Below are 13,647 nucleotides of genomic sequence, written 5' to 3'. Positions count from 1 at the left end.
TTTCAAACTTGGAATTTATACAAAAATTGACAGTAAAATATTCCAGTTATATTAGCTGATTCAAACAAACTGTATTTCATGTTTTACCCGAAAATATCTACTAACTCATCAATTGTACACATCTCGGTGTTACGGAACCGGTGGGACACCTTTAAAAAGATTTCCCGGTGAGGAGAATACCTGTCAAACAAAGAAACACGTATTGTTTTAAGAATACTGAAACATTATCAGATTTCAATTCTAAAATCGAAAGACCATGAACATTCAATAAGATTCGTTTGTACCCTTGTAGAATCAATGATGGATAGTTTTTGTTTTTAGCCTCATTTTGATGTAAATCAAGAGCAGCACTTCGTGAGGTGTATTTTGCAGACCCGATTCTACTGCTACCAGCGGTAGATAAATTTCTACTAGCGCCGATCATCCATGTAGATTGTGGTCGATGTACCAACATTGAAGAACAATCGAACAAAATTTGACCCAAAAGTGGTACAAATTATTTTCATTAGTCTTTACATTTTAATTTTTATTCACTTATAGTTTTTCCAAACAACCATTTTATTTTGATACTTATTTCACAGCTATATCGAGATTCAGGTTTAAAAAAATATGATTAATAACAAGTAATTGATTATAAATCAAACTTCAAACACAAACATTGGGAACTGTAGTAAAGGACTATTCCTTAAGACCCGTGACAACAATTTCCAGAGTGGAATTTTTTCGGCTTATTCGAAAGACTTGTTGAATGCGGGTCCACGAATTAGACTCGGCTAAACTTTTATGGTCCAAAGACTAATGTTACAGTCTATATAAAATTCTGGGCGAAAGGTTTTCTACAACATATCCTTTATACAAGTATACAAGCAAAAAAGGTCATCTTAAGCTCGCAATCCTGTTTGTTTAACACAAACTAAATTCGTGGCGTCTAACTTCGTCTAAACTGCACTGGATATGACAAGCTCCCGTTGTCACGGGTCCTAAGAAATGGCCCCTTACTACTAGGTCATCTTTTTATGATTCGTGTCAAACCCAAACAACATTTTAATCAACCGTTGCTAAGATGCTTAAAAGCTTCAAGACTAATCTAAGCCTCAGTGTATAGGACGAATACAAATGAGAGAAAAAGTCAGAAAAACGTGCAAGGTTGTGCCGTGTGTATAAAAGTTACCATAGCATAACGTTATATTTTGTTTATATAGTAGACAAGGGAACATGCAAAATGGTTGTAAAAATAAATATTGTCCAACGGAACCTTAATTGAACCACACTTGAACAGCACGAAATGATAAGAAACGGTTCCTTCTTTTTGAGAAATTTGAGAAAAAATAAAAGCGACGATAAAAAACTTGATCGCAAATTAAGTTGACCTAGCAGATGAAAATAGGATCAAAAATCTAAAGTTATAAATTCAACTTTGAACTTTGCTGATTTCAAAGTTTTCACTATTTACCTTTGTTAAAAAGGTTACAGCCGGTGAAAAAATTTAACTCAATTTGACCATTTTTAGCCATTTTAGGACTACTTTAAAAGGTAATAATTTTTCATCGAAAAATAACAAAATGCGTTAAATCAGGAAATCAGATTAATATGATAAAGTAAATAATAAATTCAACCATCAAAAATTTTAAATCCCAAATCTACCATCTTGATTTGAAGTTACCTTTCAACAAGGTTAGGCAGGGGGTCACTACCCAAATCTCAGACATATTCCGGTTAAAAGGATTTCCGCGAATATTTTACACAACAACCCCAATTTCAAGTACTCGTGTATACAAATTTTAATGTTTCGATACTTCAGACAACAATTATTTTTTTGTATTTAGCTAATTTTTTGAATAATATTTGACTGTGTGCATAAAAAGTTGAAGAGAGGAAATGTTTCTTCAAAGGAAAAGCTTTAAATTATTTTTAATTACAAAAAATACCTAATTTAGTTCCATTTTTTTCTCTTTATGCCAACTTTTCGGTAATGAAGTACCCCCTTGATACAAAAAGAATTTTGGAGTTTTTGGTACACCACCAACTCGCTAACACCATGTTGTCTGAGACTTTAGTACTGGTCACCCTATGCTCCAATTTCCGAAATGTTTCCGTAAGTAATTAACGAACAAAAGAGTTGTTACTCAATGTCTATTGACTAAGATGTTAATAAGAGGCAATCTGAAAATATAATTTCACCTGAAAAGCTCATCAATTGGTAATCTGTTCCAAGTAAAAAAGGAGTTTTCTATAAACTGAGTGTAAAATAAAGGTAAAATTCTCCATAGGGATTAAAAACAATATGGTAGAAACAGGAAAAAACGGGTAAAGATATACCAAGATTTTTTTAGATTTTCGAAATCATCTTCTCTTGACGTCGGAGAGGTTAGACTATTAGATAAAAGGCACAAAGTTTCGAATCTAAGGAAAACATTCTTCCCTATTTTATTGTATCGGTAGCAATTTGTATTACTCGTCATACAACAACTTCAGAATATTTTGACAAAAATTTCGAGACCAATGCCTTCACAGACTAACACTTATTTTATAAAAGAATGTACTGATGATGGATGACACTGTCACCATCATGGAATCTGGTAGCTGAGCCTAAGAATGCCATTGTAGAACATGTTTAACTGTAAATTGTCAATCATCCCCCAATAAGCCTTAAAACCTTCACAAGAATGGTATTCTTTGCTTCAGGTAATGTTAAATTAAAGTTGAATTTGGATCCTAACCTTATATTTCAGGATGATTTTCCCCAAAAAAGTTATATCTACGATGAAATGGAAAAACATAAAAAAGCATGTATTTCATGACAACTGTCTAGCAATGCAGAGTACCATGAAGCGTCTAAAAACATCACTTAGATATCAAAACTCACCAATAAACCAATCACCCGATGAAAACTCGTACAATAAAACTAGATGTGATTTTGTTCCTATATTTGTCCGTTTCTGTCAAAGAATGTACAAGAAATCTCAACACTCTTAATATTTCTTGTATTGTACCAGGAGCTGTACAAAAGTCTAAGCTAAAAGTGGCAAAGGTGCAAACGACATAACATGAAAAACATAAGACAATGCAACCACCAAATGGACAAAAACAATTAGGATTCAGATGCGGATTCGTAGGTAATCAGTAACGCAGCCAAGAAGGACCCAAATTTGTGCAGGAGAGCAGATTTTTATGACATTAATTTTCTATTCATGGTATTTTAAATAGATAATCACATTGTCAAAAAAGTCTGCACTCCTTCTGGTAATTTTAAGCTCTCCTTAGCTAATACATCTTGATTTATTATACTGCTAGACTTGTTGAAAAAGAAAACAATATTATTTTCAAAATATTATGAACATAGATTGTTGAGAGGAAAATACTTCCTCGGTCTTGAGAACCGATATCATTCTATCAAAAGAATAAACCTCTCTCCCATAATGAGTTTCTTTTTGCAAACAAAGAAGTGAGAAAAAGGGTCCAAAAACAACCCAAAACAGTTCGTGAAGTGATAATAAAAAACAGAGATGAATGAAAGTTTGCGATAATTAAAACCGCAAATTTTTATAAAGGAGGAACTAGAAAAAATAGAAGATAACTGAAAATAACAACTGAAAATAAACTAGAAATATGATCATGTGACAGACCTAGTCTAAAGTAAAAACTAATCATCTTCGTGTTACGTAAATTTGAAGCTAATGCTGGCTATAATACGAGTTTTTAAATGCTTTAATAAAAACGAAATTCCCTTAGTTTAGCCTCAATGCTGTTCGTCAATCTTCGCAATCACTTTCATATTTTACTAAAATTCAATTTCAAATAGTAACAAAGACAAATACTTGGAACTTCTGTAGAGAGGATTATTCTTAAACATAAACATAACTTGGGCAAAACTGTACAGTAATGAAGTCCACCACTTTGGAGGAAAAAGTAAGTATATATACGCAGTGTTGACGAGTTCTAATAAGGACGAAATGCATATGCTGCTCTGCCACCCAAATCTCCTGAGTGAATATAGTTGGACAGAAATTCTTATTTCTTCACATATATTTTATATCATATCTCGGTGGATACCCCTTATACTATAAATATTAATACTGAATGAAGTTCAATTTGCTCCAATGATGATGATGAGGACTTGTGGTGACAATCATTTTGTATGAAGGAATGGTGACCTTTTAAAAAAGGATCCCGCCTTCCTATATTCGATTTATTAATTACTCTCTACTGCTTATAAATATTTCTATATTCCCCCGAAAAAGGACCAGCATGCCGGAATCTCTTCCGACTCTAACTACATCAACTGATACTATATTCATACTATAAAAATTGAAATGATAAATAGAGGATAGGTTCATTTTTTTCCAATTATGTGAATTTTCAATATGTTAAAGTTAACACTTAACAAAAGACTTGCGATTTAACTTTCCCTTCCGATTATTCTTTAAAACCTTGAAGGTTAATAGTGTTTGTAAGACAGCATTCTGAAGGAAATAGCAAAAAGACATATAGATGACGTGCGTGGACTATGCAAAATTACCTTTAAAATTATAATTTCTTTTGTTTTGTTATACAAATATAAGAAAACGATAAGCCCTACAAATTCAGCATACAAGACTCGTTTACCTAGAAAACTGATGAGGAAGATGGTATTGTTGTTTCAGATTGGAAAAACGAAAAGAAATGATGAATGCATAGCGAATAATATAACCCAACGATAAACTATCGACATTGAGGACATATTTTTCAGAAAAATGTTTGTCAAACTCTTCTAAACTGAAATGATATCGAACATTTTATACAATTATAGCCATAACCTACGGCACTTTTGAGAGGGTCAAACTGTTCACTAAGGAAACTTTCATCTGTCTCTTTAACAAGCCTCGTTCTAAACAAATCCTCTTTGAATTCATCTTAGCTCACAAAAATAACCATAATATACATTCATACAAGAGTGTGGTCAATTTAAAAGGAGGTACTTCTATTTATCATAACTGTATCTATCACTGAACCAAAATTGTCCCCTTTTATTACCATCTTATGAAAAGCAAAACACAACATTGAAATCCTTCTTTGATAGTCGTGCCCACAAAGTAATACACTGGAACCCAATAAAATGTAAAAAGATTCTTTATAATAATAACATTAAGCATTATAAAAATGGTATAATCGATTCAACAGACACCCCTCATTTACTCATTATAAAGAAATAGAAGGACTCCATCTCTTTGATACAAACTGGGTCATACAAACCAAAAAAAATCTCACAGGACAAAAAGATGGATTAAGATTTTAAAATAAAAAGAAAGAGAGACATTTTCAATACTGGTTTCCAAGATAGTATCTCTCTATTGAAAACATTAGTAACAAACTGGATAGCCCATAACAACAAAAGCTTGTTCGTAATAAGATTGATTATAAAAAAACGAGAAAATAAATGAAGAATAAAAAAACTTGATGATGACATTAGTTTTGTTGGGTATATTGTAAAGAAAAACGAAAATGAAAAATGTATATAGATAAAAAACTCTACACAATATTCATTGAGATTTCTTTGAAAAGAATAATGGAAAGAAACATTAAGGAAAGAAATTGTTAAATTATTGATATCTTTCTCATTGCAAACCCCCTTTCTCTCTATGACATTATACTGTATATAGAAAATGAATGAAAGTGCTGAATGAGTTTTGATATGGTGGACCTGCCCTATCAACACTTTTAATGAAAACAGACCCATCAGAAAATCAAATTTACAAAATAAATCCACATGTTTCTTATTTTTGAGTAATCGAATGGATTATTTAGTGACCATGGTTTCAAATCAACACAATTCTTTACAGTTTCCAAATAAGATAAGAACCCTGTGGTGCTTTTAACTTTACTTAAAACTTGATTAAATGAAATATCGATTACTTCTTTTAAAATGAGCAATCAGTTTATAGATGGTATTGTCTTGAACTTTTATAAAGATAATGAACACTCTGATTTAAGTTGCTTGAATTCACTCAATGTAAGGCAGTAGTCCGCATTTCCAACGAGCTTTCGTTCGATAAGAATAACTTAAAAACAGAATTTTTTGTATAAAGCAAAAGCATTAACCAAATATTGCCACTCGGAGGTTTTAGATTCACCAGCAAGAATGCATCTCAGGTTTCTTATTTTTAAAATAATCTTTACACTACAGATACCGTATGATCATATATGAAGTTAAAGAACACTTATTCAAAAATGCTCGAAATTGTTATTGTGGAAAAAGGAAATTTGGAAAAATACCCAAACAATCTTTTTAACTTGTTGTTATCACAGGCTGCTGTAAAGCTCAAAATTTGTTTTAGAGCTCGGTCTTGTACGTAAGGTTGAAAATAATTCTAGTCTAGAAGCATAGGTTTGCTTCGTCACCTGGAAAACAACGATCTTAGGAATGTTTAGAATCATCACAGACAGTAAATGTCATGTAGAAAAAGGAAAAAGCAAAACTTACATATCAATAGAACGAGACCTTCTAGTCATGTTGTGTGAGCAATTTTCTTGATGAGGTGTATGACAAATAGAATCTTCTTTTTTCCATATTGCCAACTTGTTTGTAGATTCAATCACTGTAAAAAAAGACAAAAAGGAGGAGAATGAAATAAAAAAATTAACTTTGGATAATTTATCACAGTAAAACGTTCTAAACACAACTAAACCATTTGTTTTTTGTTTTGAAAAAATTACCCAATGAAACCAACAAAAATGCGATAACTAAAAAGATCCACATATATCTAAATCAACCAAAAATCTTGAGATACTATTTTCCTACAAAATCTCACCAGAGCAAAATTGCTGTCATTATTTCTGTATGTTTATATATCATACATCAGGATGTGCGAGGATGTCCCCTGCCTGGTGTCTAGTGCAGTCGACTCCAAAGAAGTCTGAGGTGTTTAAACCCTTGTTGATTCATATTTTGTTTTCTTCTCCTGTCAGTCTACCTGGAGTTTGTTGTCATGTTGTACAGGCCGCTGGGGTAATATCGCCTGACTGTCTTAAATGACCGTCAGCCTGTCCCAAGCCAGGATAAAGAGGACTGATTATCCTTCGTCTCTCTAAGAGGAAAAATAATTCAGCCACTCGTTGTTGTTTGTATATATATAGATAATCCAATATGGGGAAAACCGAGCAGAATTTTCATTCAGTGAGAATTGCTCAAAAGCTTTCTCTGATCCCAAAGGATCAGCTCATCTTGTGTGGTTTCACAATAATTTTTGTAAAGAGTTACCATCAGCATGGACACCCCCTGCCTTTGTAAATCTCACAAGGGATAACTTATATAGCGAAATCCAGAAAATGTTTTTTTAAGCTCTGGAAAAACTACTCAAACATGTAAAGAAAAACAGGCATTTGAGGTTCAAAATTCTGTCAGGTAAAGTAGATTGACATCAAAGTTTGTCTAAAAAAGGCAACAAATTTCACAGGATTTAGAACTATAAATCACCATATCAGACCTGCCAACTTGAGATGTTCATTTTGTGTGAGATAAAAATTTTGAAGCGAAATCTGAAATCTTAGCCCGGTTTTTCCCGATTTTCTGATATAGGAAATCAGAAAATTTTCTCCAAAAAATCAGAAATCTGGGAATTACGTTCTTCCGAATATTGGAAAATTGGGGAAACAATTTTCCGGAAATTGGAAAATCGGGGAAACTTTTTCCGAAAATCGGAAATTCATTTTTCTCAAATACAAAAAATGCGTGAGAAATCAAACTTTTGGAAATTTGCAGAGAGTTTGCACCTCTGCAATCTCTTCTTTAGCCTTGATCACCAGACAGTAAACTATTTCACAGTCCAGTTTTTTAATCTTTCTATACTCATGAATAGTCGAACGTGCGCACCGCAATGGGCTCAACTTCAGATATTTTTGTTATTCTAAAGCCCAATTGTAACATTTCAAATATTTAGTATTGGGTAGCAAATATTATAACTTTGTCCGTTTTGGCTGAAATTTGGTACACATGTATGCAAAATTTCAGCCAAATCGAACAATTTTTGAAGTCTCCGGGCTGCCCCAAGTTTTAGCCTAGTTTTGGCGAAAAACTCGTCCCAAGGCCCCAAAAATCAAAATTTTTGAAAAATGAAAAAAAAAACCCAGATATTCACCCAAGGAACAAGTGTGCAAAATTTCAGCCAAATCGTACAATTTTTGAAGTCTCCGGGCTGCCTCAAGTTTTAGCCTCATTTTGGCAAAAAACTTGTCCCCAGGCCCAAAAAATCAAAATTTTTGAAAAATGAAAAAAAATACCCCCGACAGTGTCGTTGTGGGAAAATTTTTCTGGAGGGGCCAAAGTCAATTTTTTTTCAAATGGCGCCCCCCCCCAATTTTCCAAAGTGGCGCCCCAGCCACCAGTTTCTAAACTTTTACTAATTCATTTGCCTAGGCATAACGAGGAAGGAAATGTTTTAGTGGATAAGAGTAGATATATCTTTGATGAATGGAAAAGGGATAAACAGGCACCACCATGGTTGGGGCCGACTAGAAAATTTTTGAAAAGCGACTGCCAAGTTACCCTAAATCACTAAATAAAAATAGACAAATTTGACACTTGCTAGAGTGAAAAGAAACTTAAAGAAACAATCTGAAACAATGTGTAATGCGAGCAAAGCGAGCGAAAAAATCGATGTTTTATAATTTCAATATTGTTGTCAGCAAATTGGTCTTGGGGCGCAGTTAGATTTTCATTTCATAATGCTATATTGTACGCAAAAAAACTTGTAAGATAGCTCGATTGGAAAGAAGTTACCAATTAACTTTATTGCGAGCAAAGCGAGCAAAAAAATTGCAAGCATTTTAAAATTATCTCAGTAAAATTGGTCCTGGGGCGCAGTTAAAGGTGCTTAAAGTATGACTTTTAAGATTGAGGGGTTTAAAAAAATCCCTTCAAAAAAGCTCCGCTGGGGGGGGCCATGGCCCCCCGGCCCCCCTGTCATAATGCCACTGCCCCCAGATATTCACCCAAGGAACAAGTGTGCAAAATTTCAGCCAAATCGAACAATTTTTGAATTCTCCAGGCTGCCCCAAAGTCTTAGCCTTGTTTTGGCGAAAAAATCGTCCCGAGGCCCCAAAAATAAAACATTTTTGAAAAATGAAAAAAAACACCCCCAGATATTTACCCAAGGAACAAGTGTGCGAAATTTCAGATCGAACTATTTTTGAAGTCTTCAGGCTGCCCCAAATTTTTCGGACGGACATACATACAGACATTGTCAGATTCTAGCTCAACTCAACTGAAGTTGAGAAAAACAGGAGTTGAATGTGTCGGTAATTGGTCGTTAAAGTCTTTTGATTTCTTTTATGAAATATATCAAAAGAAAATACTAAGCTCGCCTGACAAAATACGACTTTCTAGTAGAACTACTTCAAATCGCTTGGGGAGTCACATATACGAAAATTAAATAAAAATTTGTCCACAAAACAAGTTTGTGTTCAACAAAATTTTGTTTTGAATAGATATTTCTCAAGCCAGAAAATGAAAAGCTCTTTATAAGCACACACGATTTCAGATTCAATTTGTAGACATAAAGTTGCTGGAGAATTTTGAAGGAAAGTCTCAAGCAATAGAGTTCACTCTAAACAAAACATTGATCGAAAAATCTTATCATTTGATGAAGGATTGCCAAGTTTACAGGCCTTTTTTTAGTCCAAATATTTTCATACACTGACGTCAGAAACAATGGATCTCATCTCATCTAATTTCTAAAGCTTAAATGAGCCAATAAGATTTCACGTATGGATAAAAGAGCTCATTAAAAATGGACGATATATGAGATTATGAGCATGCCTACATCGTAACTTTTTTAACCGTAGGGCGAGCTTAGTTACAATAGCATACATCTCCTGTTTCTTTATACCTCCATGCTATACTAAATGAGTTTATGAAAAATGTGTGTAAACACAAGATGGTAGCCAAGCTGTTATTCTCAACTTTTGCCAGGAGATTGATTCGAATATGAAAGACGGATTTCGTGCAGTTTTAAGACCCTAACCCTAACAGAAAGTTAGAAAAAGTACGAACAAGAGACTGGAAAGTATGAAGAAATAAGTGCAGATATGTCTTTCATCGTCTTTATGTAGAAGCCACGACCACTTAATTTTGAGTTTGGCAAATCCCCAAGATTGGCTAACAATAATTTTTGGCCACTTATGGTTTTTATCTTTGATCTTTTAAGCTTGGGTCACCAATAAGTTGTGTTCGCGTCATTTCCAGCCCCAAAATGTAAGTCGGTCGGTTGCTTGGCATCTTAAATCATCGGAAAAATGTGCTCTCTGAGCAGAGGTTTTTTCAGGCGACAAGAATCATAGAGTGTGCGAGCTGCAATATGATTAGGCGGCAATCACAAATATCTTCATTTCGCGTCCTCGTTGGGTCTAAAAAGTGAGTCGGTCTGTCGGTCCGTCGTAAAAATTTTCGGGTTTTCTCACCTCCATCATCCATTTTTGGAGTGTATTCTTGAAGGAAACACTACCAGCCAGCAAGCAGCCAAAACAACCGCGTGTTATGGGTGGTTTCAAATTATAACCTTTGAACAACACTGTGACCTCCGACCAAAAAGGACACATGTAATGATAAACAAAGTCAAAATGCCGCGAATATGCTAGAAATCACTAGATTTTTGAATGAAGGAGAGAAAAAGTCCTACAAATTTATAAACAAAGATATTTGTGATTGCCGCCTTATGCAAAAAGCAGTTGCGCAGCGCCTTTTAACGCAAACAATCTTTGAAAAATTGCAGATAAAAATCTTAAAAACACTTAAGGATGATCAAAAAACGCTGACAACGCTGAATCTACAAAATTCTTTGAATAATATCGCTAAAAAATCCGACAAATTTTCTGACTTTCCGACTAGAAAAGGGTCGGATTTTTAAGATAGAAAGTGAGTCGGTCGGAGGACGCGAACACAACTTATTTGTGACAAGAAAAATGACGCTTCATTTATTCTTGAAATGGCATGGCAACCACCAGTTGTTCAAGCACATCCATTACTATAGGGTAGCGTGAAAATGGGGACAGTCGTGACTATAGGGCAACAGATCGATTTTCTTGTAATTCGATTAGAATAAATGATGGAAAGGGGAGACAGGGGTTGCTTCACTTAAACAAATCGCAACTATTTATATTGGTAATTTTTTATTCTTATAAAATGTAAATATTAATTTGATTTATTCATGTGATATCAAAGAAAGAAATAATGAACAGAGATTAGGAAAATTCGTGTGTTTTCTTATTTAAGTCTAGTTCTCTGGTGACTCTTGATACTAGGGTAATTCTATTTCATGCATTAAAAATTTACTTGAGAGGGCATTCTTTTTTGCCGTGACCCTCTGAGGCAGATTCTCTCACTTGTGATAATTTGGTGCGTAATTCACAAAAATCTTTACCCTCATTAACTGTGAATCTGGGTTAATTTTAGTCCTCCTTATTCGTGATTCGCATGACGAGCTGATTCATTTGAACTTTTTCAATAAAGCCGTGACTCTTGGGGCAATCTTCATTTTCTTCGTGATACATAGATGATATCTATCCAAGGGTCGATATTCAAACCTTTTCTAATAGATTTCTATCCAAGGGTTGATTTTCAAACATTTTCTAATAAAGCCGTGACTCTGGGGCAATTTTAATTTGCTTCGTGATACAGGGGTGATATCTATCCAAGTGTTGATTTTCAAACCTTTTCTAATAAGGCCGTGACTCTGGGCCAATTTTCATTATCTTCGTGATACATGGGTGATTTCCGGTAAGTGTACACCGCAGGTTGCAGGTTACAGGTTACAGGTTACAGGTCACAGGTCAGTGTTGGTCAGCTTCAATTACTGTAAAACACAAAGAAAATGTTTGAAAAACAGTTGTTAATGTCAAAAATATAATTCCAAAGGTATTTTATTGGTCTAGAACTATTTTAAAGCTAAAAATCTACCCACGTGCTGACCATGTGATTTCGCGTTTTATACCGTGTATAACACGGACCTATAATACTTGTATTATATATTACATCTATATCGCACATGTAAAAAAAATATATTTTCAATGTTATACGCATGTTACGTATGTTATATACAATGAATAAAGAAATATTGGAATATCGATCTCACCTTTGCTTTAAACAGCCCCCTAACAGGAAAAAAGCTATTTCACAATCACTATGTCATATCTCATTTTATCTCCTGCATCACCTTGGGTGTGATAACAAGAATTGATGAAAATAGCGTCAATGGGATTATATTTTATAAATGTTTCAATATCTTTATCCCCTGCTTTGTATTTTTGATAAAATGACGTCACCTTTTTCATCTCTCTAAAACAGCTCTCTTGGAGTATTTATTGTTTTAAAACCTGTCAATCTATATCCACTTGCAGTGTCAGCATCCTATTATGCATGAAGAATATTTTATTGTTAATTGGCGTACAAAACCTCATACTTTGAGATAACATCATTATTTACATAATTTAAGTGTCATTTGTTGTCAATATTTGGGGTTGATGATTTGTCGTTTAAGTCTTCTAAATAACATTATTAAGGTATTAACATATTTTGATATTACATTTCCATTACATATAATATTTTCAGGAACTTATGTTATGAGTTGTATGTTATGAATTGTATGTTACGAGTGCGTTACAGTTTTCCGGTCTGTGTTTTGTTAACCTGTAACCTGTGACCTATGACCTGTAACCTGCAACCTGCGGTTTACACTAACCGGGTGATTTCTATCCAAGGGATGATTTTCGAACATTTTCTAATAAAGCCGTGACTCTGGGACAATTTTAATTTGCTTCGTGATACATGGGTGATATCTATCCAAGGGTTGATTTCCGAACATTTTCTAATAAGGCTGTGCCTCTTGGGCAATTTTCCTTTGCTTCGTGATACATAGATGATATCAATCAAAGGGTTGATATTCGTACATTTTTAGATAAATTTCTAATACATGTTTTTCTTTATATAAACATAACGCTTATAAGCATATGAAGGCTCACATTCTTAGAATTCCTAAACATAACATAAGCATATGTGTCAGCCTGAAATATTTTTCCAGTTGTCATTTTTATCTGTTTTAAAAGGTTTGGTAGAGGTTAAGTAAAAATAAAAGACTTTCCAAGGTTTCCTACTTTCCACTGCTCCCACGAATCCAGCTGAAACTGCCCTAGAATCACAAGTCCTGCTAAAAATGCCCTAGAATCAAGAACCCAGCGGAAACTGCCCTAGAATCACGAATGCAACTAAAAATGCCCTAGAATCACGAATCCAGCTGAAACTACCCTAGAATCACGAATCCAGCTGAAACTGCCCTAGAATCACGAGTCCAGCTGAAACTACCCTAGAATCACGAATGCAACTAAAAATGCCCTAGAATCACGAGTCCAGCTGAAACTGCCCTAGAATCACGAGTCCAACTAAAAATGCCCTAGAATCACGAACCCAACGGAAACTGCCCTAGAATCGCGAACCCAGCGAAAACTGCCCTAGAATCACGAATCCAACTAAAAATGCCCTAGAATCACGAGTCCAGCTGAAACTGCCCTAGAATCAAGAACCCAACTAAAAATGCCCTTGAATCATGATCAGATTAATTGCAGTTTGAGTGTAAAAATTTGAAAGAAATATTTTTTATATAGGAACTAGGAGAATTCATT

At 34.2% G+C, this 13,647-nt stretch overlaps 2 protein-coding genes across 4 annotated transcripts in view; one reads left to right on the top strand and one right to left on the bottom strand.

The window, feature by feature from the left end:
- LOC136810632 (putative divalent cation/proton antiporter TMEM165) overlaps window positions 1-13,647 on the top strand; it is a 166,954-nt gene that overhangs the window by 32,022 nt on the left and 121,285 nt on the right. The window lies entirely within an intron of this gene.
- Window positions 1-13,647, bottom strand: part of LOC136810624 (protein FAM149A-like) — a 42,411-nt gene that overhangs the window by 19,726 nt on the left and 9,038 nt on the right. For 2 of the 3 annotated variants that reach the window (XM_067067186.1, XM_067067188.1), the window contains exon 2: window positions 6,461-6,575. In XM_067067186.1, coding sequence (XP_066923287.1) covers window positions 6,461-6,575 — 115 coding nt within the window. Of the gene's footprint in view, window positions 1-284; window positions 608-6,460; window positions 6,576-13,647 lie in introns of those variants that run through there. The other variant, XM_067067187.1, reaches the window with a different exon arrangement.

The sequence above is a fragment of the Clytia hemisphaerica genome, unplaced genomic scaffold (assembly GCF_902728285.1).
Source record: "Clytia hemisphaerica strain Z4C2 unplaced genomic scaffold, Clytia hemisphaerica genome assembly, whole genome shotgun sequence".
Lineage (NCBI taxonomy): Eukaryota > Metazoa > Cnidaria > Hydrozoa > Leptothecata > Clytiidae > Clytia > Clytia hemisphaerica.
Note: the sequence above shows the minus strand (reverse complement) of the source record. Positions and strands in the feature narration are given on the sequence as shown.